At 40.2% G+C, this 22,952-nt stretch overlaps 3 protein-coding genes across 7 annotated transcripts in view; 1 reads left to right on the forward strand and 2 right to left on the reverse strand.

Annotated features, from left to right (window-relative positions):
• Positions 1–3,229: 3,229 nt before the first annotated feature.
• On the reverse strand, positions 3,230–13,141 carry smim14 (small integral membrane protein 14). 2 transcript variants are annotated; one of them, XM_079499022.1, is made up of 6 exons: positions 13,021–13,076; positions 12,606–12,700; positions 11,928–12,022; positions 10,147–10,195; positions 8,970–9,130; positions 3,230–6,078 (listed from the first exon to the last, which is right to left on the reverse strand). In XM_079499022.1, the coding sequence occupies exons 3-6, from the start codon at positions 12,000–12,002 to the stop codon at positions 6,040–6,042; spliced, it is 324 nt and encodes a 107-aa protein (XP_079355148.1). In that variant the 5' UTR covers positions 12,003–12,022; positions 12,606–12,700; positions 13,021–13,076; the 3' UTR covers positions 3,230–6,039. The 2 variants fall into 2 exon arrangements, with proteins under 2 accessions (XP_079355148.1, XP_079355149.1); XM_079499023.1 differs by lacking the exon at positions 12,606–12,700 and having other exon boundaries at positions 13,021–13,141.
• Positions 13,142–14,913: 1,772 nt separating this feature from the next.
• On the forward strand, positions 14,914–20,502 carry ube2kb (ubiquitin-conjugating enzyme E2Kb). 2 transcript variants are annotated; one of them, XR_013789822.1, is made up of 8 exons: positions 14,914–15,348; positions 16,566–16,659; positions 16,808–16,866; positions 17,003–17,085; positions 17,292–17,391; positions 18,449–18,577; positions 18,788–18,856; positions 18,960–20,502. XR_013789822.1 is itself a non-coding variant. In XM_079499018.1 (7 exons), exons 1-7 carry the CDS (start codon positions 15,286–15,288, stop codon positions 19,032–19,034), a joined length of 603 nt encoding a protein of 200 aa, XP_079355144.1. In that variant the 5' UTR covers positions 14,915–15,285; the 3' UTR covers positions 19,035–20,502. The 2 variants fall into 2 exon arrangements, 1 of the variants encoding a protein (XP_079355144.1); XM_079499018.1 differs by lacking the exon at positions 18,788–18,856 and having other exon boundaries at positions 14,915–15,348.
• A 1,638-nt stretch (positions 20,503–22,140) lies between these two features.
• Positions 22,141–22,952, reverse strand: part of pds5a (PDS5 cohesin associated factor A) — a gene marked incomplete at its 3' end in the record, with an annotated part of 42,086 nt that continues 41,274 nt past the window's right edge. For all 3 annotated transcript variants that reach the window (XM_079499002.1, XM_079499003.1, XM_079499004.1), the window contains exon 33: positions 22,141–22,542. In XM_079499002.1, the coding sequence (XP_079355128.1) occupies positions 22,539–22,542 (4 nt within the window). The remainder of the gene's footprint in view (positions 22,543–22,952) is intronic.

Here is a 22,952-nt window from a genome sequence, read left to right on the forward strand (position 1 = left end):
GAATAACTTCCCAGTCTTGCTGGGTTAAAGCTAACCACTTTAACCCTGACATCCCAATTTTGGGCATTAGGCTAAAAAAAGAGAATTGCTGATCTACAAGCTCACAACATGCCGTGATGTGTTTGTTAGCTTGTAGATCTGCTTTTTGATAAATGTAGATCTGCTTTTTGATAAATGACTTGTTTTAAAACGTAGTGCAGTGGAACAGAGTAGACACTATGGCACATCAAGTCCATTAGGCTATATATTTGTGTTTCTGTGTAATATTATTGATCACTTGTTTTGCATGTCTGTGGCAAAAATAAAACTTAAATGGAAATGTCCATCACAGCTGGCATAGTGATGCCCCCTGGTGCAAATAGCTGCTGCACTATCATGGTTATTGGCGGCGGTGGCAATACTAATAATTTGAATCACAATCCTGTGTTGTGGATCACACAAGAATAGCATGCACAATAAGACAATTAATTAAAAGGTTTGATATTATTACTACATTCTGCTTGAGGGCGGCACAAACTGAACTCATCTTCTCCTACAGAGTAGACCTCTTGCCATATCTCGCTCTCTCATACACACACACACACACACACACACACACACACACACACACACACACACACACACACACACACACACACACACACACACACACACACACACACACACACACACACACACACACACACACACACACACCCTGTCTGTCTGTCTCTCACACACACACACACACACACACACACGTGCACGAGCGCAGAAAACAAACGCGTCACAGTCACAATCACACTATCACGCACCGACACAAATGTATCAAACACACACAAGCAAGTATGAGTCTATGTTGGTGTGATCATAAAATAGTGCTTCAAAACACACACATACAACACAATACTGCATTCTTATTTATTTGTTATTTTGTAAGGAAAAGTGCATAGTTGAAGCCCTTTCTTTTCAAATAGAATTTACTGTGTAAACTGAGGCCTCATATGGCACCAGATACACTTGACAAGGGGCTGTCTTGATCTACAAAAAAAAAGAAAAAGATTCCCATATCTACAGCCTGTTTCACATCACCTCACACACATTTTTGAAAAGGTCCAACAAAAAAAGAGAAACAAATAAGAAACACACTGCTACTTACATGGAGGGGCATAGTTGGCAGTAACACCCAAAACATGTAGTCCACGGCAGATAAAATACAGAACACTGTACCAACAGCCTCTGTAGATGATTACAATTACTTTACAGTATGGTCAAAGTGGCTACGACAATCAAAGTTAATATCCTGTGTTTAACATTGAACTTCCAAACGACTTACCCATCTCATTTATAAGTTATAAACTAATGTTAACCAATGCCCATAAGTATATCATGCACAGCATACATCTGCTGCTATGCTTACACACCTTTTATATCCTATCTCAGGCACCATGTAGATACGTATGTAAATATTTTGTATTTTTATTTTTTGATCTCCTTTGCCCTCCCCTTTCTTCTTCCATTTCTTACTTCTACGAAATAAAGATACGATGGGAACGATGCACAAAAAATAATTTCACCCACTTCTTTACTTCTGTAAACCTATAGTGATCATAATAAAGCTGATTCTGATGGAAAGAAAATGCTTATAGCTTTTCTTTTCCTTCAAATTTGTGTCTTGCGGTTATCAACTTTCTGAATAGGTGAGAGATCTTTCCATGTTAGTATTAAGACCACAACACCTCACATTGGCACTGTTACAAAACAATTGTAGAATGTGCTTCTCACAACTGCCTCCTGTTTAGTACTCACTACTAGTAATAGGACAGACATTTTAAGAATCAATCAATTCAATCTAATGCCACACCACAATGATGGTAGGGTATGTTACATAATCCCCCCCCCCCCTTTTTTTCCCCCTCACTGTATATATTTATTTTCCCTTTTTACCTCCTTTTTGATGAATTCCTGTTCTGTCTATAGAAGTGTCTATTTGTACGTCTCTAAATGTTTTGATGATTTGAACATGGTGGACCCTATTGGAAACAAGTGTAATGCTTAATTGGGTCGTCCACTCACAGTTAACAGCCTTTGTATTGAGTTTGTGCTTGAAATGTACTGTAATTCTGCAAACTGTTAATAAATTCTTCAATCAATCAATCAATCAAAACCCTGGTATTCTCAAGGCCAGTATTTACATGAATGTATTGTAACAAAAGTGCTAATACAATGTCTTAGCTACCTGTAAAACCTGTTGTGGGTAGATATGAAGACTTTAATCTATATAGTGTATTGTTCCATGCTGTTGTTAGGTCGCGTCTGTGAGCAATGGCACCTTGGCCTGAAGGCCTGTCTTGATCCAATCAACCCTTAAGCTGTATGTAAAAGACCATGCCACACTTGACTGACACTCTATTCAAACTCTAGACTTGCCTGCCCTAAAGTTATTAGTGCAGCCGCCGAGCCGCGCCCGGCAGCCGGCGAAAACTAGTAAACTCTGAAAAGCCATCTATCATTCTATCTATATACTGTTATATAAAGTGTATAATATAATACATTCACCTTTGCAGCCAAGTGGCCCTTTCTCTCCTGCAACTGTACTGATAAGACCCATTTGAAATCCCAAACATGGAATATACTTGGACCATGCATTATGCCACATATAATGCCTGTCCCATACATTTGTGTTTCCGTGTAATATTATTGATCACTTGTTTTGCATGTCTGTGGCAAAAATAAAACTTAAATGGAAATGTCCATCACAGCTGGCATAGTGATGCCCCCTGGTGCAAATAGCTGCTGCACTATCATGGTTATTGGTGGCGGTGGCAATACTAATAATTTGAGTCACAATCCTGTGTTGTGGATCACACAAGAATAGCATGCACAATAAGATCCAAACCAGACAATTAATTAAAAGGTTTGATATTATTACTACATTCTGCTTGAGGCACAAACTGAACTCATCTTCTCCTACAGAGTAGACCTCTTGCCATATCTCGCTCTCTCATACACACACACACACACACACACACACACACACACACACACACACACACACACACACACACACAGTCTGTCTGTCTCTCACACACACACACACACACGTGCGCAAAAGCGCAAAAAACAAACGCGTCACAGTCACAATCACACTATCACGCACCGACACAAATGTATCAAACACACACAAGCAAGTATGAGTCTGTTGGTGTGATCATAAAATAGTGCTTAAAAACACACACATACAACACAATACTGCATTCTTATTTATTTGTTATTTTGTAAGGAAAAGTGCATAGTTGAAGCCCTTTCTTTTCAAATAGAATTTACTGTGTAAACTGAGGCCTCATATGGCACCAGATACACTTGACAAGGGGCTGTCTTGATCTACAAAAAAAAAGAAAAAGATTCCCATATCTACAGCCTGTTTCACATCACCTCACACACATTTTTGAAAAGGTCCAACAAAAAAAGAGAAACAAATAAGAAACACACTGCTACTTACATGGAGGGGCATAGTTGGCAGTAACACCCAAAACATGTAGTCCACGGCAGATAAAATACAGAACACTGTACCAACAGCCTCTGTAGATGATTACAATTACTTTACAGTATGGTCAAAGTGGCTACGACAATCAAAGTTAATATCCTGTGTTTAACATTGAACTTCCAAACGACTTACCCATCTCATTTATAAGTTATAAACTAATGTTAAATGCATCCCCAGTTTATTATGTATTTTTATTTTTTACAGCCAAACTTCCACAAGGGCCAGGTAACCAATTCCACTGCATAACGTACTCAGAAGCGTGTGAGATCTTTACACATCTCTATTTTAGTTACGAATGAGATGGTGATTCTTTTTTTTCTAGCACCTTAGCACCCCCTTCAACCCTTATTTTGAAGAGGCAAAAATCTGCGACCGGATGTTATGCTGTCTAACTAGTGTGTGTGTGTCGCATATCACTTCTGGTCCCCCGCTGGGCAATCAGAAAGGACTACCGCGGCGATCACAGCATCAGCTATTGGCCATGGAATAAAGCTTGTTTTGACCAGAAATGCCATCTGGGAATTGGAGATAGAGTCAATTGAAAGAAACAGAACAGGCGTGGGTGTGTGCGCAATTCAAGATGGCGTGCTCCAGTGTTATTGACAACACCAGGTAGCAACTCAATGCTAACATAATCAAAAGTACTATAAAAGATCTATTGCTGAAGATCTCCGGCAATGGCGCTAAGCGTAGTATTTATTAATTGCCCTTAGATCGTCGGCAATGGCGTTAAATGTGTTAACCAATGCCCATAAGTATATCATGCACAGCATACATCTGCTGCTATGCTTACACACCTTTTATATCCTATCTCAGGCACCATGTAGATACGCATGTAAATATTTTGTATTTTTATTTTTTGATCTCCTTTGCCCTCCCCTTTCTTCTTCCATTTCTTACTTCTACGAAATAAAGATACGATGGGAACGATGCACAAAAAATAATTTCACCCACTTCTTTACTTCTGTAAACCTAGTGACCATAATAAAGCTGATTCTGGTGGAAAGAAAATGCTTCTAGCTTTTCTTTTCCTTCAAATTTGTGTCTTGCGGTTATCAACTTTCTGAATAGGTGAGAGATCTTTCCATGTTAGTATTAAGACCACAACACCTCACATTGGCACTGTTACAAAACAATTGTAGAATGTGCTTCTCACAACTGCCTCCTGTTTAGTACTCACTACTAGTAATAGGACAGACATTTTAAGAATCAATCAATTCAATCTAATGCCACACCACAATGATGGTAGGGTATGTTACATGAACCCTGGTATTCTCAAGGCCAGTATTTACATGAATGTATTGTAACAAAAGTGCTAATACAATGTCTTAGCTACCTGTAAAACCTGTTGTGGGTAGATATGAAGACTTTAATCTATATAGTGTATTGTTCCATGCTGTTGTTAGGTCGCGTCTGTGAGCAATGGCACCTTGGCCTGAAGGCCTGTCTTGATCCAATCAACCCTTAAGCTGTATGTAAAAGACCATGCCACACTTATCACTTTCTGGATAGACAATATATCATTTGCATAACACTATACAAATATTACAGTTCTCTAATTTCCATAATTGGGACCCATTCCTAGATGACTACATACTCAAATAAATGAGATTCAGTTGTTTCAACTGAACTGACAGCAGTTAAATCTTAAGGTAAATCACTTTTAGTCCTAACAACTTTCCAGTTGGGTTGAATGATTTAAAGTCATTGCAGCCTGCATGAGAACACATGTAAAAAAAACAACAACAATTCTCTGTTTGTGTGTGTGTGTTTGTCACACATACATATTTCTTCCAGTATTGAAGCTTGGTAACTTTTCATTGGGAAATATAGATATTTTATTTTCATCAATGTGTTATCAAAACAAATATCATGGTGAAGAGAGTCCGAAGTCAAATACAGATGCACAGCTCACAGTCGCTACTAAACACGCCACAGCGAGGTGTGTGGGGAATGGGGAAGCAGGGGTTACATTGCAACTGTTAAATTGCAATCTTTTTAAGTATACCTTCTGAACAACTATACCGTTTGTGAAGGCCATTTGACAAAATTACTGGCACTATACAGAGTTGTTACATCTAAGTGGAATGTATGTGTTAAACGTTTAAGAACCCTCCACCCAGTATTGCTCAGCAAGAACTAGAATAGCAATTTGACTGTCCAGAGAGGAATTCATGGCCACCCCTCCCTTCTCCCCTAATCCTTGTAACACATTCCTTCATTTTGACCTTGTGTCTGATTTCGAATAGCAAAAGTCTGCACCGTAGTTGGGGGGAAAGACATGGTTATAATTCCATCACAATAAAATTAACTTGACAACCTCTGTTAAAACACACCTATCTCAGAAATAAATCTAATCAAAAAATGAACATAGAAAATGGTACCAGAAAAGGAAAAAGCAAAAGTCAAATGAAGGTTGGCAGGGAGTTGGTGCAGTCCAGCTCACAGTAACTTGCCAACTGTGAAGGTCCAGTCACAACGGTTGGATGATCATGGGTTCCCTGGGTCCACTGCTAGTCAATAGGTGGTGCAGGGGGCCCACGGTCATTGCTCTGCAACCCAATACAATGAAAAATATATAAACAAGATAGTTTACATTTTGTATTAATCTTGGACGTTTAGGTCTGGATTTATTAACATAAGAACAATAACAATGGTGATCTTTGTGGACTGTTACAGTGTCCAGGCAGGTACAGTTTTGAACCCTCTCAGTCCCTGCTGCCTGCCGGTTAAAAAGATAGCACATGGCTAACTTGATAGCCGTGTCAGTGGGAAGACGGAGGAGGCTGTAAACTTTAGCCTGGCCAATAATGGATTTAATAATGCCAAGTAGGCCCTCCATTCATTGATACGGTAGACATGTTGTGTTAATCTCGTCTCGCTGTCAAGCGAGACGAGATTAGTTTTGACGCAAAGCTACTGTTGTGCAGAGCCGTTGAAGTATGACAGAGTTGCGCCATTGAGGGTTCAGAAAACAGCGCTCGAGCGCTGTTCATGCAGCCTTGAGTGTGACAAGCTGGAGTTTGAAATACATTGTTTTCAACGTGGGCGGCGCAATTAACAGCAATTTTAGGCATGTGTGCAACATGACAACTGTTTTAAAGTATTGTACAGTGACAACTAAAGTATCTGTAATGTTTATGTTGTACTATTACTAAAAAACGATTGATTTGAGATCAGAACATGAATTTATTATTATGCAAATTAACCATAAAGCCGATAAGCATATTCGGATATTTCTTAACGGTCGGCTAACCGGCTATCTGGTTACCCGTTGACATCCCTAGTCTAATCCCTTCCTTCTCCTTGTTTTGAGCATGTTACTATTAACTAGCCTCGGTACCCAGGCATTTATTTTAGTTTACATTCGGCTCAAAAAGAAAAGCCTGAGAAAAGCCATTGAAATTTCAGAAATAGGAAGTGGGAGTCAACCTTTCATTTCCAACCCAACCAGTGTGCAGGTAGCCTGGGACCCATACCATTTTGGTGTTTCTGATCTGGTCGGGAGCAGATGATAACTTCATGTTAAAGTCATGTTGTAGTCACTGGTTTGTAGTAGTCATCAGACCAAAACCACAAAAACGGATTCAGAATTAACCAAAATAATTCCCCGCGATCAAGGGCATCATCATTTTAGGGCCTACCCAACAAAACCTGGCCTAGACCACGCCTAGACCGGATCACAAAGGCAATTTGGGAACACAGACAGACCAGGCTTTCCTCTGGGGTGGAAAGTCTGGTGACGCAAGGTTAGCGGGCAAGGGGGGCGTCGCTCCACAGGGTTCTGAGCTGTGTCTGAGGGGGGCGGGGCGGACGCACATATCGGTGTGAACCAATAGGAGCCCACGGATGTTTTCTGCTGAAATTTTAATCTGCCCTTCTAGACCAGAAATCACACTGGCTGGGGCAGGCTACTATTCAACCAACAATTGAGGCTTGGGCATTTCCTTGGTTTTGTCAGAGAGGAATAGGTGATACTAGAAAAAGTGCCCTTCTGGGCACAGGTCTCCACCAGGAGGATAGGAGTGTATGTGATGTTTGGCAAAATGTTTAGGAGTAATATAAACATGTTTTTTTGTTCGTTTGTTTTTTGCAACAATTTTCTTCATTTTGTTGAGGAAATGCAGAGCCAGATCACTCATAGAATCTCTGAGGATAGAATTGTGGATGAGCAGGACATGTGCAGCATTTTGAACGAAACGGGCCACTCCTGAAAACTTTAGAAGGCAATGTTAGCCAATCAGTGTAGAATCTGATAAATCCAACAGACTCGTCTTGATCACATGACTACAGAGATCATGTGTACCGATTTGCGTGAGATTTGGATGAAATCTGTGCGACTAACATAAGCAATGTGTTTAGCAGAAATCGGCCTCATGGTGGCGCTATAACCGGCAGATGTGGAGGGATGCAGGGACAATGATTTTTCATGGCCTCTAGGGAGTGCGCATACATACGTTGTATACAGATTGATGAAGTTATAGCTAAAAACAGGAATTGGCCTGTTATAGCGCCACCATGAGGCTGATTTGGAAAATAATGAGTGGCATGTCGTCCTCTGCCTAGTGGAAATGTGCGTGTATAATTTCACGGAAATTGCACACTGTGTTTGTGATTTGTGGCATTTTGTTCGAAACGGACCAATCATGTGAGCTTTGGAAGCCAATATTAGCCAATCAGGATGGAAGATGGGAAATTGTGCAGATCTGTGTTGATCACATGACTATGGAGATAGTGTATACCGAATTGTGTGATGTATGGATAAAATGTGTACGAGTAATCTACATAAATGTGTTTTGCCTAAATCGGCCTCATGGTGGCGCTATAACAGGCCGTTGAGGAATATTTGGGGCAGAGGTTCATCGTTGGCATCCATGGAGTGTGTGTGCAAAGTTTGGCATGGATCGGGCCAACGGTACCGGAGATTAGCTGATAACGGACGGACGGAAGGACGGAAGGAAGGAAGGACACACACACACACACACACACACACACACACACACACGGACGGAGTGCAAAACATACTCTCTCCCCATGCCTTCGGCCTGGTGGAGACAAATATTACAATCTCTCCTATTGTCACTCCTCCAAACATGGTGGCATGTCCCACATAACTATTGGTAACCATTCTCTGTCAGGTCACAGGCCAGATTGGGCAAAATACAACTTTATGCGGATACTCCCACATTTGTTTTGTTCACCCTTCTGCCTCATTCTCTGCGATAGAAGATTACTTTTACAATTGGCATTACAGTCACTAGTAGGTACAAGAAATGTGTGATGAGAGATTAAAAAACTATTAGCGTACACAAATGTGTAATACTCTCCCTGCTAGAACTGCAAAATATTTCACGCAACAAACGGTGTTTCTTTCTTTTCAAGAAGAAAATGACAAAGAATAAATTATTAGAGTAACCACACGTGCATGTTAATTGATACTAACATTGTGGGGTCCAGTGGGTTTGCCTGTGAGACGTGGACCTCTGAGGCTAGCTGGGCGGAGCACGAAGAGTATCAAGGCCAGCAGCATCCATCCCATAAAAATCATGGGAAAAGTCAGGTCACCTTCACCTCCAGCTCCCACTGGCCCACCGGGGGCTGGCACTGTACATACAGGAAGAAATCTACACTCGTGAACAGTGGTGTAAAGTAACTAAGTACATGTAGTCAAGCACTGTATTAAGTAAGGTTTTGAGTATTTTTTTTTTTGAGGGGCGCCAGCCCCTCCTATATACAGGTTTAATGTTTGTTTTTAGTTCAATGTTTGTTTTAAAAACGCCATTGACAATGAACGGAAAATTTACGTCATCTTGTCCCTAACACAAACATTAAATCCCATTAACAATAAAGATAATTTAATAGTTTGTTTTGACACATCATAATCACCTAATCATAGCATGATAAGAACGCCCCTCACTTCACACGGGTGTGGTTTTTATTTCCAATTTTCAGTATACTTTTACTTCTACTCCACTACATCTCAGAGGCAAATATTATACTTTTCCTGCGATGTTAACTTTAGTTACTAGTTACTTTGGAGATTTTGATTATTATTACAAAACACACATTATCCACTTCAGCCCTATATACATTTCAGCCATTTGAAAATAGCTGAACTATAGCGCACAATGCGTCGCAGCTTGTACATCTGCTATTTTCAAAAGATTGTTTTATACATTTAAAACTTGCCTGAAGGTCAGTAGACCGAAAGCTTGCATTGAACCTATCGATTGTGCAGAGATTTGAGTGTGCGGAGCCTCCCTTTATTGTTTCATTTCTATACTTTTATGACTCCAGCACCTCACCTAAATCCTTCAGCAGGCTTTTCTTTTCTTTTTACATTTGTATACATTTAAATGGGACATTCTGCATAATGATCATCTCTACTTTTAGTTACATCAAAGCATATTTTTATACCAATACTTTTGTACTTTTACTCAAGTACATTTTTAATTCAAGACTTTTATTTGTAACATAGTATTTCTACATTGCAGAATTGATACTTTTACTTGTAAATCATGTGAGTACTTCTTTCCTATTATGAATGCTTCCTGATAAAACATCAAATATGAGAGAAACAATGCTCAATATAAAACCCACAAAGTAACGCTTATACATACACTCTTGAAGGCACTCCGTGTCTGTGCAGTAGGACTGGGATTGCCTGAGCTGGAAGAGAAAATAAGAATGCTTAAGCAGTGGTGGGAAAAGTACTCAAATGTTTTACTTAAGTAAAAGTATCAATTACTGCAATATAGAAATACTCTGTTATGAGGACCCCCCTCTAAAACAAGATGATGCATCGCAAGGGGCTTATCCTTTAAATAAAAATTCAATATATATGTTACAGTAAAAGTCAAAAAGTAAGTAAAGTTTAAAAAGTGTTAAAGTGGTTAGTGTATATTTTGCTATAGTAATCAAAATCTACAAAGTAACTAAAGTTTTCAAATAAATGTAGTGGAGTAAAAGTGAGATACTTTACACCACTAAGACACCACAGAGCAAAAATATAAAAGCAGAAAAAGAAGTAAAAATAATAATCAGAAATGAGGGGGAGGTTGCTTGAAATGTCCAAAATTGAATCGCAATTTGTATTGTCACATCACAGTTTTACAAGAAAAACGATGGGTGAAATTTGTTTCTGTGCATAGTTCCCCATCACGATGACTCATCACATTAGTACATGAGACATGCACACAGGGCTCAGTCTAACTGCACAAAGCACAAAGCCAAGTACAACCAAATCACCTACTTGATGATCACACATTAAACATTCAGTCGTAGTTAATTGTTTTCCAGAATGCATCTACAGTTTTAAGACAAGTGATCCTGCAGTTTTAAGTGATCCCCAGTGGTGTCATGCTCGTAGAACGCAGTACCACACCGTGGTACCAGTCATTTTTTGACACGCAGGGACGGAACGGTGCATGTGCGTGCACGCTAGAACGCGTCCCCCTAGATTCAAGAGAAGATGCACCAGACTTTCTAAGACGCACAAAGTACCCAGTGGTCTAGGTTTACTACCCCCCCCCCCCCCCGTAGATCGGTTATTTCCACAATGTTTGCCTGTTTCTTATATTATTTGACAATTTGGCCAATGTTTGACCAGTTTCTATAATTATCTTGATTACTTTTGATTGGTCTTTCTTTTCTTTTTTAAAAATGTCTTAAATGTCCTTAAATTGTCAATTGGGGACCCCCCAAAAACCATGAGGGGACCCCCTGGCGGTTCCGACCCACATGTTGAGAACTTAGAGAACTCAAATTCCTTCCACCTGTAGCCTATACTGTATCAGGAAGCCCCCAGGGATGTCCTGGGCCAATTGCAGCTTGCCACGTAGGCCCTGTTACAACAGTGTAATGAAGCCAATGAGGTTGCCTGGCTGCCTGATAAAACTAACCTTGAGGCTATTAATTTTGTTAAAGTGGATGTAGCATGTTTGTTTAGAGAGAGCGGGGGAGAGTAACAAGAGAGACAGAGAGAAAGGTCTGGAGGGAAAAAAAAGTTTAAGACTATTCCTTTCACTATTGGGTAAAAAACAAGTGACAGAAGCATAAATGCTCTCATCTACAGGTACACCTGATCGACAGTCAAACTGGTGTGCAGCGAGCCACTCAAGACAAACAGGACCAGGAACCAGGATATCCTGGGTCAAATAGTCTTCTCTTTTATTGCTCCCTTTCTCCCCAAGAAAAGCCTTTCATTAACCTTGTAGCTAAACAAAGTAAATACAAATAAAAACGTTTTGTGAGTTTCTTCTCTACATACACTTCAACTGAATAAATTGTACTTTACACTTCTTGCACGATACTTATTTTGTATTACTTGATTAGGCCTTTCAACTGGATCCCAAGGAGCTAGCACAATAAATAACCCTTTATCTAAGTGTACATCACTTACCAGGTTGATGAGCCGTCTCATGGCATACTCATGGGAGCAGATGCATTCACAGGGGTCGAAGCCACCCTCCGCCATGTCTCACCAGAAGGATTCACCTTAAGACAAAAAAGTATGCAGTATAGTACTGTAAATACCCGAGGCAAGGTGAGAAATGTAATAGCCTACTAACTTTTGTCACTGTCAGCGCTGCTGGGCTATGAGTCTGACTGTATGTGTCTGATAAACACAGGTCAGGGGGTGGAGACATGCAGCCTGGGAATGGGGATCTTCCTTTATGCATTCCAGGATTTGTTTACACAGCACGTTCTCTCATTCTGGCTACAGTTTTGGCAGAGTTGGGGCAGGACAACAAGGAAGGACAGTACACACATTGAAAAACACTGAAATACATGGAGTAAGACTTTGGAGTAGGACGGTGGTTATTTTCAGCAACCTTTACCATAAGAAAATCGGTGATTCATTTGCAGGAATCTTTATTTTCACGAAACCAAACAATCACACCACCATGTTCATGGGTGTGAGGCTACAACAATGTTAGTCCGAAAACCGGTTTTTCCATATCACCACCTAGCCATCTTGAGGGATCAATGCGTTTCCGTTTTGGGGCTGTTTCCGATCAATCGTGCATCTGAATTATTAAAACGGATAAGACAACAAAGACCAGAAATCGAGACTTACTTGAGTGTTGGGAATGTTCAATGAAAGCTTCCCCGCTGGCTTCTTCCTACTCTCCGGACTAGCGTTGTAACGCGAGACGCCTTCCAGACAGAGCCCTAAACGGCTAACATGTCATCTGAACAGCAGCAAAATCTCGGGCAGTATCACCAGTATGTTTTGTTTTGTTACACGTGAACCTAGCGGCAGCAGCAGGCAGATGAGAACGGTCTAAATCCCATAGCCCGCAGGGACGACGGGGTTTGTTGTCACGCGACGGTTAGCTCACACAAAATGTGTATTACTTATTATATCTGTAAAATGTTGGTTTAAAGATTAACAGATTTATGAGCTAAAGTTAGCTTTAAAGTATACATTGTATATATATTTTAATATAAAAAATATATATATAATAGAGAACAGAAGGTGGATAATATACCTTTTTGTCGAGGTATTTATTTTGGAATGATACCTGCAGTTCCTTCCCCAAAGCTGACCGTCCTTTGGGGCTATGGGGTCCAGGTTAGACTCGAGCACATATTGGACACGCGAGACATCCGGGAGCTTTACGTTTCCAAAAGCGCATCTGATTGGTCTAAGAAGGATTCGACCAGATCTAAGAGCCTATCACAGGCAGGGGACGATTCAGTAAACAATCAACACAGCTGCCACTCAGCCACCTGTAACATCTGTACAGTTGTGTAACAAAGAAATGGATGGATGGATGGATGGATGGATGGATGGATGGATGGATGGATAGATAGATAGATAGATAGATAGATACAGGGACGAAATGTTCTTATAATCGTCGTGGGGGCACGCCATAAAAAAAACGACACGTTATGTTGTGGTAGCCTAATTTGTTTTATAAATCACAACCATCTTTTTATTATTATTAATGTATCATCGTCGTCATTATCATCATCAGAATCATACCAGTGGGACGCCTGAGGGCGAGAAGCGAGGTTGCATCCGCCTGGGTGACAGCAGACTGCTGGGCGAGCGCTGGCACTTTGGCATGGGGGGTCAGATCAACATATGGAATGAATTCTGTACTGGCCATATATGGAGCGTGTCTTAAGTGTACAGGGTTTGATTAGGTCAGATCAACATATGGAATGTCAGAACGGGTCAGCTCCATATATGGAGTTCTAAGGGTGGCAGCGGGGGCAGTGTCTTGAGTGTACACAGGGTTTGACGAGGGCCGAGTTAGGGCCGGGCCTTAATTTTCGGGCCTGATGAGAACTCTAGTGTGGCAGCGGGGGCAGTGTCATTTCTATGCAGGTATTTGGCATACAAATTGAGGTATGACATTTATTATCACACAGCCTGTAACAAAGGCTTTCACCTAGAGCTCCATATATGGAGACAACAGAGATATCTAGTCTAGTGCTGACATCAGGTCAATGTACAAACTCCATATATGGATATGGACGATTAGCATCCTCATTGTGACGGGTATTCGACCGACTGGCATCATCATCGTGACATTGTGAATTCAGCCTACCCTATAAGAGTGGTTGTTGCCCTTGATGTTAGAGGCAAGCATAATTTGCTACGCTCCTTGTGAGAGACCCCATCACCCTCAGTACGAGACATACAGTACGAGACAGATATCTGGCCTTACAACCCCGATATCGTTATGTCAGAGATTTCGGCATCCCAGGTTAAGTTAAGGACACCACTGCGGAGGGTCCTCCGTCCTAACCCAGACAACCAGCTCTAGTTTGAGTACCTTTCCTTTAAAAGAAATACGGTAAGTGTTAAATTGAACGGTAATTGTCATTTTATAATGGAGGATTTACCTGCCTCTGAGACCTTTAGTGTCAACCCATGGGGAAGGATCAACATATGGAATGTCAGAACAGGTAGAACAGGTCAGCTCCATATATGGAGATCTAAGGGTTTGAGGTCAGATGTAGAGTTGCTGGCCAAAAAGAGATCAAATAAGTCTTTGCATGTGGTTACGTTTTTATTTATTCTGTCAGCATAAATATTAGGTCCAAGCCAACAGTAGTCAAATTGGACATCTGTAAAAACAAGAAAAAGAATCCTGCATTTTAAACATGTCAAAATAAAACCCTACTGTCTAGTAAACAGATACAAATGTATCAAAAGTAATCCATTTGGTGGCAACTCGCAGAGTTAAATTAACACAGTATTTATTATTATGAAATAATAATGCCTCAGATTTATATCGTTTAAGTAGTCAACAGTCAGTAAAGATAACATTATTTGTGTCTATTTGTGCCTCACCTCTCAGAGGAGAAAATGAGAAATATCCCGAAAAACACACAAATCCAGTTCACATCATTGTCCACTATAATGAACATTCCAGCGTCTCCACGATTAGCTACCATTGAATCACTGACTGACTGTGTGTGTGTGGAATGTGGATAATATTTCTAGAGACTGAGTGACGCGGGCCACATTCATATACACAACCCAATGCCGCCTCTTGCCGTCTAATTTAGTTTGTTGAAGGGGTGCCGTGTTTTTAATCATTATTATTATCATTTAGCTGGAAAGTGAAACGTAGGAAGAAGAAGATCGAGATCCTCCATCGTGGAGAAAAGCAGCAGCGAGCCACGACCAGGAGCCACAAACACACCGGGGGAGAAGCTGGTCTGATCTGGGCGCAGCTCCACACAGACAGACACAGACAGACAGGACAGCCTAGGACAGGAGAGGAACAGTCAGAACCATGGCTAACATCGCGGTCCAGAGGATCAAACGGGAGTTCAAGGAAGTTCTTAAAAGCGAAGAGGTGTGGACGCCACTTGGCGAAACGGTTTTTACACCCTGTAAACGAACGATGTGTTGTTGTGTTGAAGTGGGTTTTAATGTGGTCAAATGAAATAGTCCTGTCTCATGTCATTTTGTTGCGGCTCTCACTGCTATTTTACTTTGGGCTAACGTTAGCTTTAGCTTGTGTGTGTTGTGGATTGTGATGGGGAGGAAGGGAAGTGAGGCCTGGGATAAATTGGGAGTTGTTGAGCTTGTTTGTTAGTGATCTAAAACCGATACGGCGGTATTTATATACTTTAGTCGCACGACTACAAAAACACTTAGTTGTTTTCAAATGAGAAAGGTGTCGTATGTATACGACGAAGTATAAATTAATGACGATTAGTGTCATGATATTGAGGTTGGCTAGCGTTAACCTAGCTAGCTGACAACCACTTCATCATCATAACAAGATAACGATATGGCAAAAAAAACAAAACAATGATCATTCGCTGAAAACGCCATTTCAGTCGTAAACATGTTGTGTTTTTTCCGAGCGATACGCTCGGAAAAAACCCATGACATGTTTACGACTGAAAGGTATTATGATCAGATGAATATCTGTCAGGTGGCAGCGGGTGTTCACGTAGGAAACCCCGAGGATTTACAGGCCTCCCGTTTCATTACTCCGTCCTAACAAACACCATTGCTTGCTGATGGCATCTGTGACACTCTTTATGAGTCATTAAGACATGTTCATAATGCTATGTTAGAAGACGTGATCAACGCTCAACAAGCTTGTTTTAGCAGCGTTTTGACAGCTATGTCTCGGCTAACATTAGCCATGCAGTGACGGCTTTCTCTTTCGCTCTCTCAGGCTAACTTAACTAACAAACTTGTCCACATTAACTTGACATTAATTAGTGGTCGGTCACGTGTCCCAAGTTAAATGGATTTGTCCAAGCTAAGGCGAAGCTTGTATTATGTCACCTTGCAGACAGTTGTTACACATGAAATGGTCCGAAGTTAACAATTTGGTTTAGCTGTGTTGCTAACTAGCTTTAGACAGAAACTCCATGGTATTTCTATGACTTGTCAATTTGTCATCGTTATTAACCTGTCAGTAACTAACAGTCTTATGTCAGAATCTGTGATTTTATATACAATAGATTCTTGTGATCCATTACCGTGACCACCTGAAACCTATTCCCTACCAATGTTATTGTCCTAATCACATTTTTTTGTTTTCCCTGACAGACAAGTAAAAACCAAATTAAAGTAGATTTAGTGGATGAGAACTTCACAGAGCTGAGAGGGGAAATAGCAGGTCCACCAGACACACCATATGAAGGTAACGTACCCATGTCTTTTTTGTGCAATTAGCAGTGCTGTGTGTACCCATTAAAATGTCATGCTAGCCAATCAAGTTTATTTTTACTGGTTCCTCATCATTATCATCATGATCAGTGTGATTGTGTTTCATGTCTTTCCTTCCTAAGGTGGAAGGTATCAGCTTGAAATAAAAATCCCAGAAACGTATCCATTTAACCCACCAAAGGTATGTATTCCAGTATCACCCACCCACTTTCTCTGCAGAAATGATGTAAACGTTCTATACATGAAGCTACACACACTCTCTCGCACACATACTATTCCTATTATTTTTCTCAATCTCGCATCTTTCTCTCTCTTAGGTGCGATTCATAACTAAGATATGGCATCCAAACATCAGCTCTGTGACAGGAGCAATTTGTCTGGACATTTTAAAAGACCAGTGGTAGGTAAACAATGCCTGCATTTAGTGACCAACATCAAACATCGTTCCAGTGTGCTTAATATATAATACACTTGGCAGCACTTCAAATTAATACATTTTACACTCGCTGCCAGCATCTCTAACTTGCTTTTCTGTTCTTTCCGCCAATCGTTTAATCATACCCACTCTATTTCTGTCCACCCCTGTCCCCCTCCTGTTGTGTCCAGGGCGGCTGCTATGACCCTGAGGACAGTGCTGTTATCTCTACAAGCTCTCCTTGCTGCCGCTGAGCCAGATGACCCACAGGATGCAGTAGTAGCAAACCAGGTAAGGAACAATGTTTTGAACAATTTCTTATTTGGTATTGGATAAGAATAATGCTCAGGTTCTCCATTTCAAACATACCTTCTATCCCTGTTCAGAAGCAAACAGGTTTGGCAAGATTGTTAAAGTTGCAAGCTAAAGCACGTCATTTTGTTTTGCTTAGTTGATAGTTGACGGGTCATATAATAGTTAAGGATGAGGTAGACTGTCTTTTTATTGTGCCCTTGATTTTTTGTATGCTTGAGAGATGCAAGACAGGGGTCGAACCTGAGTCCTAACGCTCACTAGGAGCATAATGATAGTAATAATAATGCATTTTATTTATAAAGCACTTTACATTCTCAGTGGTACAGGGTTAAAAGCATGGCAACAATCAATATCATGGAATCCAGCTCGGCTAAACAAAAAAAGGTCAAGTTAAAACTAGGTAAGAGAACAAATGGTTTGTCCACCAGGCATCTGCCCTCGATCTTTTTGACCCAAAAGTGAATGGGATGCACACGCAGATCCAACACACCAAAGGTCCGACATGTGGAAATGACCCGTCGCTCCCAACATTGCGCTGGTCTGACCTGCGTTGCGACATGCTTGCGGTTAGGGTTTTGGGTATGGTGTCGGTCTAATGACAGTCGGACCAATAGTATGTCGGAACTAAAGCCTGTACCCCACACCAAGTGTCATTAAAATACACCCACCTGTTCTGTATTTTGAGCATGACCTTGATTGTGACCTTGACTTTTGAGCTTTTTAACTGAAAACAATCCGAGTTATTTTGGAAGCATATCAAATAAACATGCAGAACTGATTGTTGCACTGGAAGGGTAGATACAAGTAATTATTTTTAGCTAAGATTTGCCCACAACAGGTTGAATGCAATCTTTCTCAATTTGGTTTATGAAGAAACTAATATTTGTTGGTACTTTGAGTCCCATAGAGTAAATCAAATTAATAATACAGGCTGCACACATCTAATACCAACACGTTATGTATGCTATTTATACACCAACATGGAGATATGCCTTCTTTAGGATGTAATTTATCTCTCTGCTCCCACCCACAGTATAAGCAGAACCCAGAGATGTTCAAACAGACGGCACGACTGTGGTCCCACGTGTACGCAGGCGCTCCTGTTTCCAGTCCCGACTACACGCGTAAAATAGACAAACTCTGTGCTATGGGCTTTGATAAGGTCAGTATCACTTTGTTTCTCAGGCTAAATTAATATTGAATGAAGCATGGTATGGGACAGCATAGCTTAATGGGTTTAGTTTCAAGGCAACCTTGTTGAAGGACTTGAGTCTTATTTCAAAATACTAAATGCCAATACACCTGATTTTGAAAGGGGCATGGTGTGAATATAAACCATCTCTTTCTCTGATGTTTCAATGAAAATATACAGGTATAGAGAATGGGTGCATTACATATTTTATGTTAACAAGAGGAATGCCATCCCTTCTCCCTCCTTCAGGTCATTACCTCAAGTTAAAACAACTTTGTATGTAGTAGTGGGGAAGGTCACTGTTTGACATAGCGTTTGATCACACACAAGTAATTTCTTTCCTTCCTTCCAGAATGCAGTAATAGCAGCCTTGTCTTCAAAATCTTGGGATGTGGAAACGGCAACAGAGCTGCTCCTCAGCAACTGAGTCTCAGCCAGGCTTGATGATCCCCAACACCCACTTCTCCCGGTTGCCATTTCACCATTGCCTTCCATTACATTGAAACTCCCGCCAACCACATCCATCAAACTGAGCCTTTTTCTTTTTTTTCTCCTTTTTTTTTTGAGAGGGGAGGGGGGGGGGGGGAGTGTTGTTACAAGTTTGTATGCTATAAACTTGTCACAATCGCCAATATGCACACCACCTTGCTGCCTACTGTCTCTCGCCATTCATTACTCTTCTCCATTTGAATTATGTATTTTCTTCCACTTTGAATTTCCACTAACATAATCATGTCCCGCCCAAAAAGAAATCAGACAAACCTAAACATGACTCCTTTTATGAACCGCTTTTTTGGGGGGGTGGGGGGGGGGCAACTTGGCACAAGATTGATTCTGAAGTTTAATTCTAAAACGATTTCCTGTTACTGCAAGGAATAACTGCCACCACCTGGTTAAAATTTTAATCTGTAGAATCATCCTAAAACAAAAGGGAAACCCCTCAAACTGCACTTCCTGTACATTGTCAGTTATTCTGTTATTTCATCCCAGTTGGACGTTTGTCAGAGTATTCTTTTGATGGACATTTAATACCCTGACTAAAGCCTTGATTGGGCTAAATAGATGCTGTTGTGGTGAAAGAGTGGTGTGTGGGATTTCCTTAATGTTAGAGAAGTCCAACACCTGCAAAGTTTTGGATATGGATTTTAGGGTCTAATCTATAGAAGCAGACAATGGCATACAAACATACATGCATTCTCTTAACACCTGCACAGCAGGAAGAAAGTTATCTGTAAATAGATATATAAGTGTGTAAATTTGAAAATAAATTGGGATATACTTTTCTTTCTTACATGACATTGTAAAACAAATTATTTTAAATATAAACTATACCTAGTTGACAAATACATGGAAATATCTTTTTATCCTTTTGTGGTCCATAAGTCCTACCTTGCTATACCTAATGTCTACCTTGTTTTCTAAAATGATTTCCATTTTATTCCAAGTACATTTGAGTGGCCGAGACTGTTGTGAGTGGCACAGCCAATATACTGGTCCTGATTGTATTGCAAGGGGGTTACAGAACAACCTGCTCAGGCTGCTAGGTCCTTTCTAAAGTAAAGACATACCACCTTCTCCGCTGTACCCCTAACCTTTTATTGTGTCTGTGCTTCTTTGCACGTTATAGTATGTTGCCTTCTAATAGGCTTTCCTGGCCAAGTTACATAGTTATCTAACTACTGGCATCCTCCTTTGGAGTGAACTATAATAGTGCTAAAAGCTTATCCAGTTCTACTGTATAGCAGCCACCTTGATGGCTACAAAACTAACCACTAGGCACATCCAGTGTGGTATAGTTTTGTGAAAATCCAAGCTTTGCTGTTTATTTTACCTCAGTATGTTTCTGAGAAATCCCATCATGAATAGATTTACCTAGAATCAGTAATTGATCAAACTGTGCAAAAACATGCTGGATGTTGCATTAGAAGAGCTGAGTAGGTTTTTTTTTGTACAGATCACCTCTAACCATAGGCACAACTTGCTTTTTGCCACAGATTTAAAAGCATCTCACCATCTTAAAGATCCTAATATAATAATTGAAGGAGATATATTAACCTTTCAAGAGATCAGTATGAGATCTGTCTTTTCTCTGCTCTGACTTGGTCACACAATCCAGCTGGAGGCAATCAAAACTTGGACCATGTCCATGGTGTAGTCGGCAATGCCCTCATTTGTCACCGCGTGAGATGGTCAAGCTTGTGCTAAACTCAAGTCTTATGGATGGTATATGGAGGCTGGAATTCCTCTGTTATTTAATATCAGATGGCAGGCCTGCAAAATATTTGCAAGACTTTCTTTTCTTTTACTGAGGTACCGTGAGCAAAAATCACAAGAAATGGACTGCTTAGCATAGATTAGTGGGGTATCCATGCATCCTCACACTGCCTCCTTCGAAGACACACACATACCCCCCTTTTGCTTGCCCTCCTTGCACTACCCCTACCAACCCAGTAGCATGTAGTACGACTAGGAGATGGAGAGCAGAAGCTGACCACCCAACAGTGAAGTGCATCAGACTAGATCCAAATACGTGGTGTAGGCACATGTGCTTCTTTTGTAAATAGTGAAGGCTCTTTATCAATAAGAGCATTCTGATTATTACTAGAGTGCACCATTGAAGGCCGGATTTATATTTTGTAAGAAAACCAGACAAACAAAGACACTTACCCTGTCTTACTGATGGATGTTATCACAATGTTCAATATTGCACGATGACGTGGGGAAAAATGGGGTTGTTGCATCTGGGATTCTGTTAGGATTGGGAATTTATTTTCCATTTTTTCCCCCTCTGGACGCAAGCATCAACAGTACAAAGCATGGTTATTTATTGTGACAGTGTCATGTTTCTTTGATTAAAAAAATCTAGAAAACCAACAATTTGCATTCTGTCTCTCTTGGTTGGACCAAGTCAAGTCTTCTTTACAACATGCTGGGACAAAAACAAATGCACTACAAGAAAATGTAAAAAGCATTTATTTTCTGAAAAATAATTAAATGATAAAATGCTGTGAACCCATTTTAACTACGCAAAATATTACTGACACCAAGGGCATGTTATACCTTACAAAACAGTAATACTGTACTTAAAAATATAAATAATTGTGAAAGACAATAGACATGTGTGAAATCCACAGTTCTATTCAATATCCTCTTCCCAGTATAAATTAAGTGAAAGGAGCTTAGGATATTGTCTTAGGCTTCTTTTAATCAAGATTTCCATTAAATTGTCTATAATAAACGAGTCAATAAAGCCATTCACTTTGTCCCTGTCCATGACATTTAACAACATTACTAAGTTTAACAAAATATCAACTATCAAGAGGAACAGGGTTTTACTTGGACATTTTCATTCCCTTGAACTTGATAGTGAACCAATCTTTAGCTATTTTTGTATTCCAAGATCTAAAATGTTTAACTGGAAGTTGCCATCTAAGTTTATAATTAGCAAAACACTCAACATGTTAGCAAAAATGAAATTTAAACATTGCTTAGTAAAAAAAAAAAAGACATGAGGAAGACACCAGGAGACATAAGATTTTCCCAGGGAATTTAATAAGCAACAATCATAACCAGATTAAAACGTTTGTAAAATGTCCATCCTTTTTTTCTTCTTTTAAAAACAGCTCCACAAAAGAAGCAAAGAGCAACAAACACAAAAGGAAAAAAATAACATGTTTTTGAGATTAAGATCTACATACAATGAGCTTCCATTCATAACTACGAGGTGTTTAAAACCTTCTAGTATCAGTGTGTGTGTGTGTGTGTGCTGTATATGTATGGGTACGAAAGGTCCATCACGATCACGTGTCCAGAAGAGCTTTAGAGTCAGAAAGCATGTGTATGGGCTAAGGAAGGGGGGGGGGGGTGGGGGAGCATGAGGGATTCTGGTATGTTCTCTACAGTCTTGATCTGGCCCTCAGTGGTCTTCTCTTTACCTGAAAGAAAAATAATTACAACTAATATCAAGAAAATACAAGATACTACAGAAAATTATAAGAATATTCTAATTTGGAAACGGGTAAACTTAATGAGCAGGCCTCTGAATGGGTTCAAGGAATAAAAAAAACAAACAAAAAAAAATACGAAAACACAATCTTAAACTGTTTGAGCCAAAACGTTAATTTGAAATTTCCTTTAGGCTACATGTTAAATAAGATTCTTATTTCGTTCCTATACCTGGAAGGGGAACATTTCTGTCCAAACTCCCAAATGTCTTCAGATCACATTTTGGCGTGCCTTATTGCATCTGCCAATTCCTGACTAATGGGGTACAGACTTGCCACAAAATCTATTCAGTCAGACCATTTTTCCACAGGTGACGTTACATACAAAGCATGACTCAAAT

This window comes from Electrona antarctica, assembly GCF_951216825.1.
Source record: "Electrona antarctica genome assembly, chromosome: 4".
In the NCBI taxonomy this organism is placed as follows: Eukaryota; Metazoa; Chordata; class Actinopteri; order Myctophiformes; family Myctophidae; genus Electrona; species Electrona antarctica.

Coding starts and splice junctions, on each gene's coding strand:
- smim14 (XM_079499023.1), bottom strand. CDS start 12,002: ATGGCGGAGGGTGGCTTCGACCCCTGTGAATGCATCTGCTCCCATGAG. Junction 10,196..11,927: donor TGAGACGGCTCATCAACCTG/GTAAGTGATGTA, acceptor TTTCTCTTCCAG/CTCAGGCAATCCCAGTCCTA. Junction 6,079..8,969: donor AACCCACTGGACCCCACAAT/GTTAGTATCAAT, acceptor ATTGGGTTGCAG/AGCAATGACCGTGGGCCCCC.
- ube2kb (XM_079499018.1), top strand. CDS start 15,286: ATGGCTAACATCGCGGTCCAGAGGATCAAACGGGAGTTCAAGGAAGTT. Junction 16,867..17,002: donor ATCCATTTAACCCACCAAAG/GTATGTATTCCA, acceptor TCTCTCTCTTAG/GTGCGATTCATAACTAAGAT. Junction 17,392..18,448: donor ATGCAGTAGTAGCAAACCAG/GTAAGGAACAAT, acceptor TCCCACCCACAG/TATAAGCAGAACCCAGAGAT.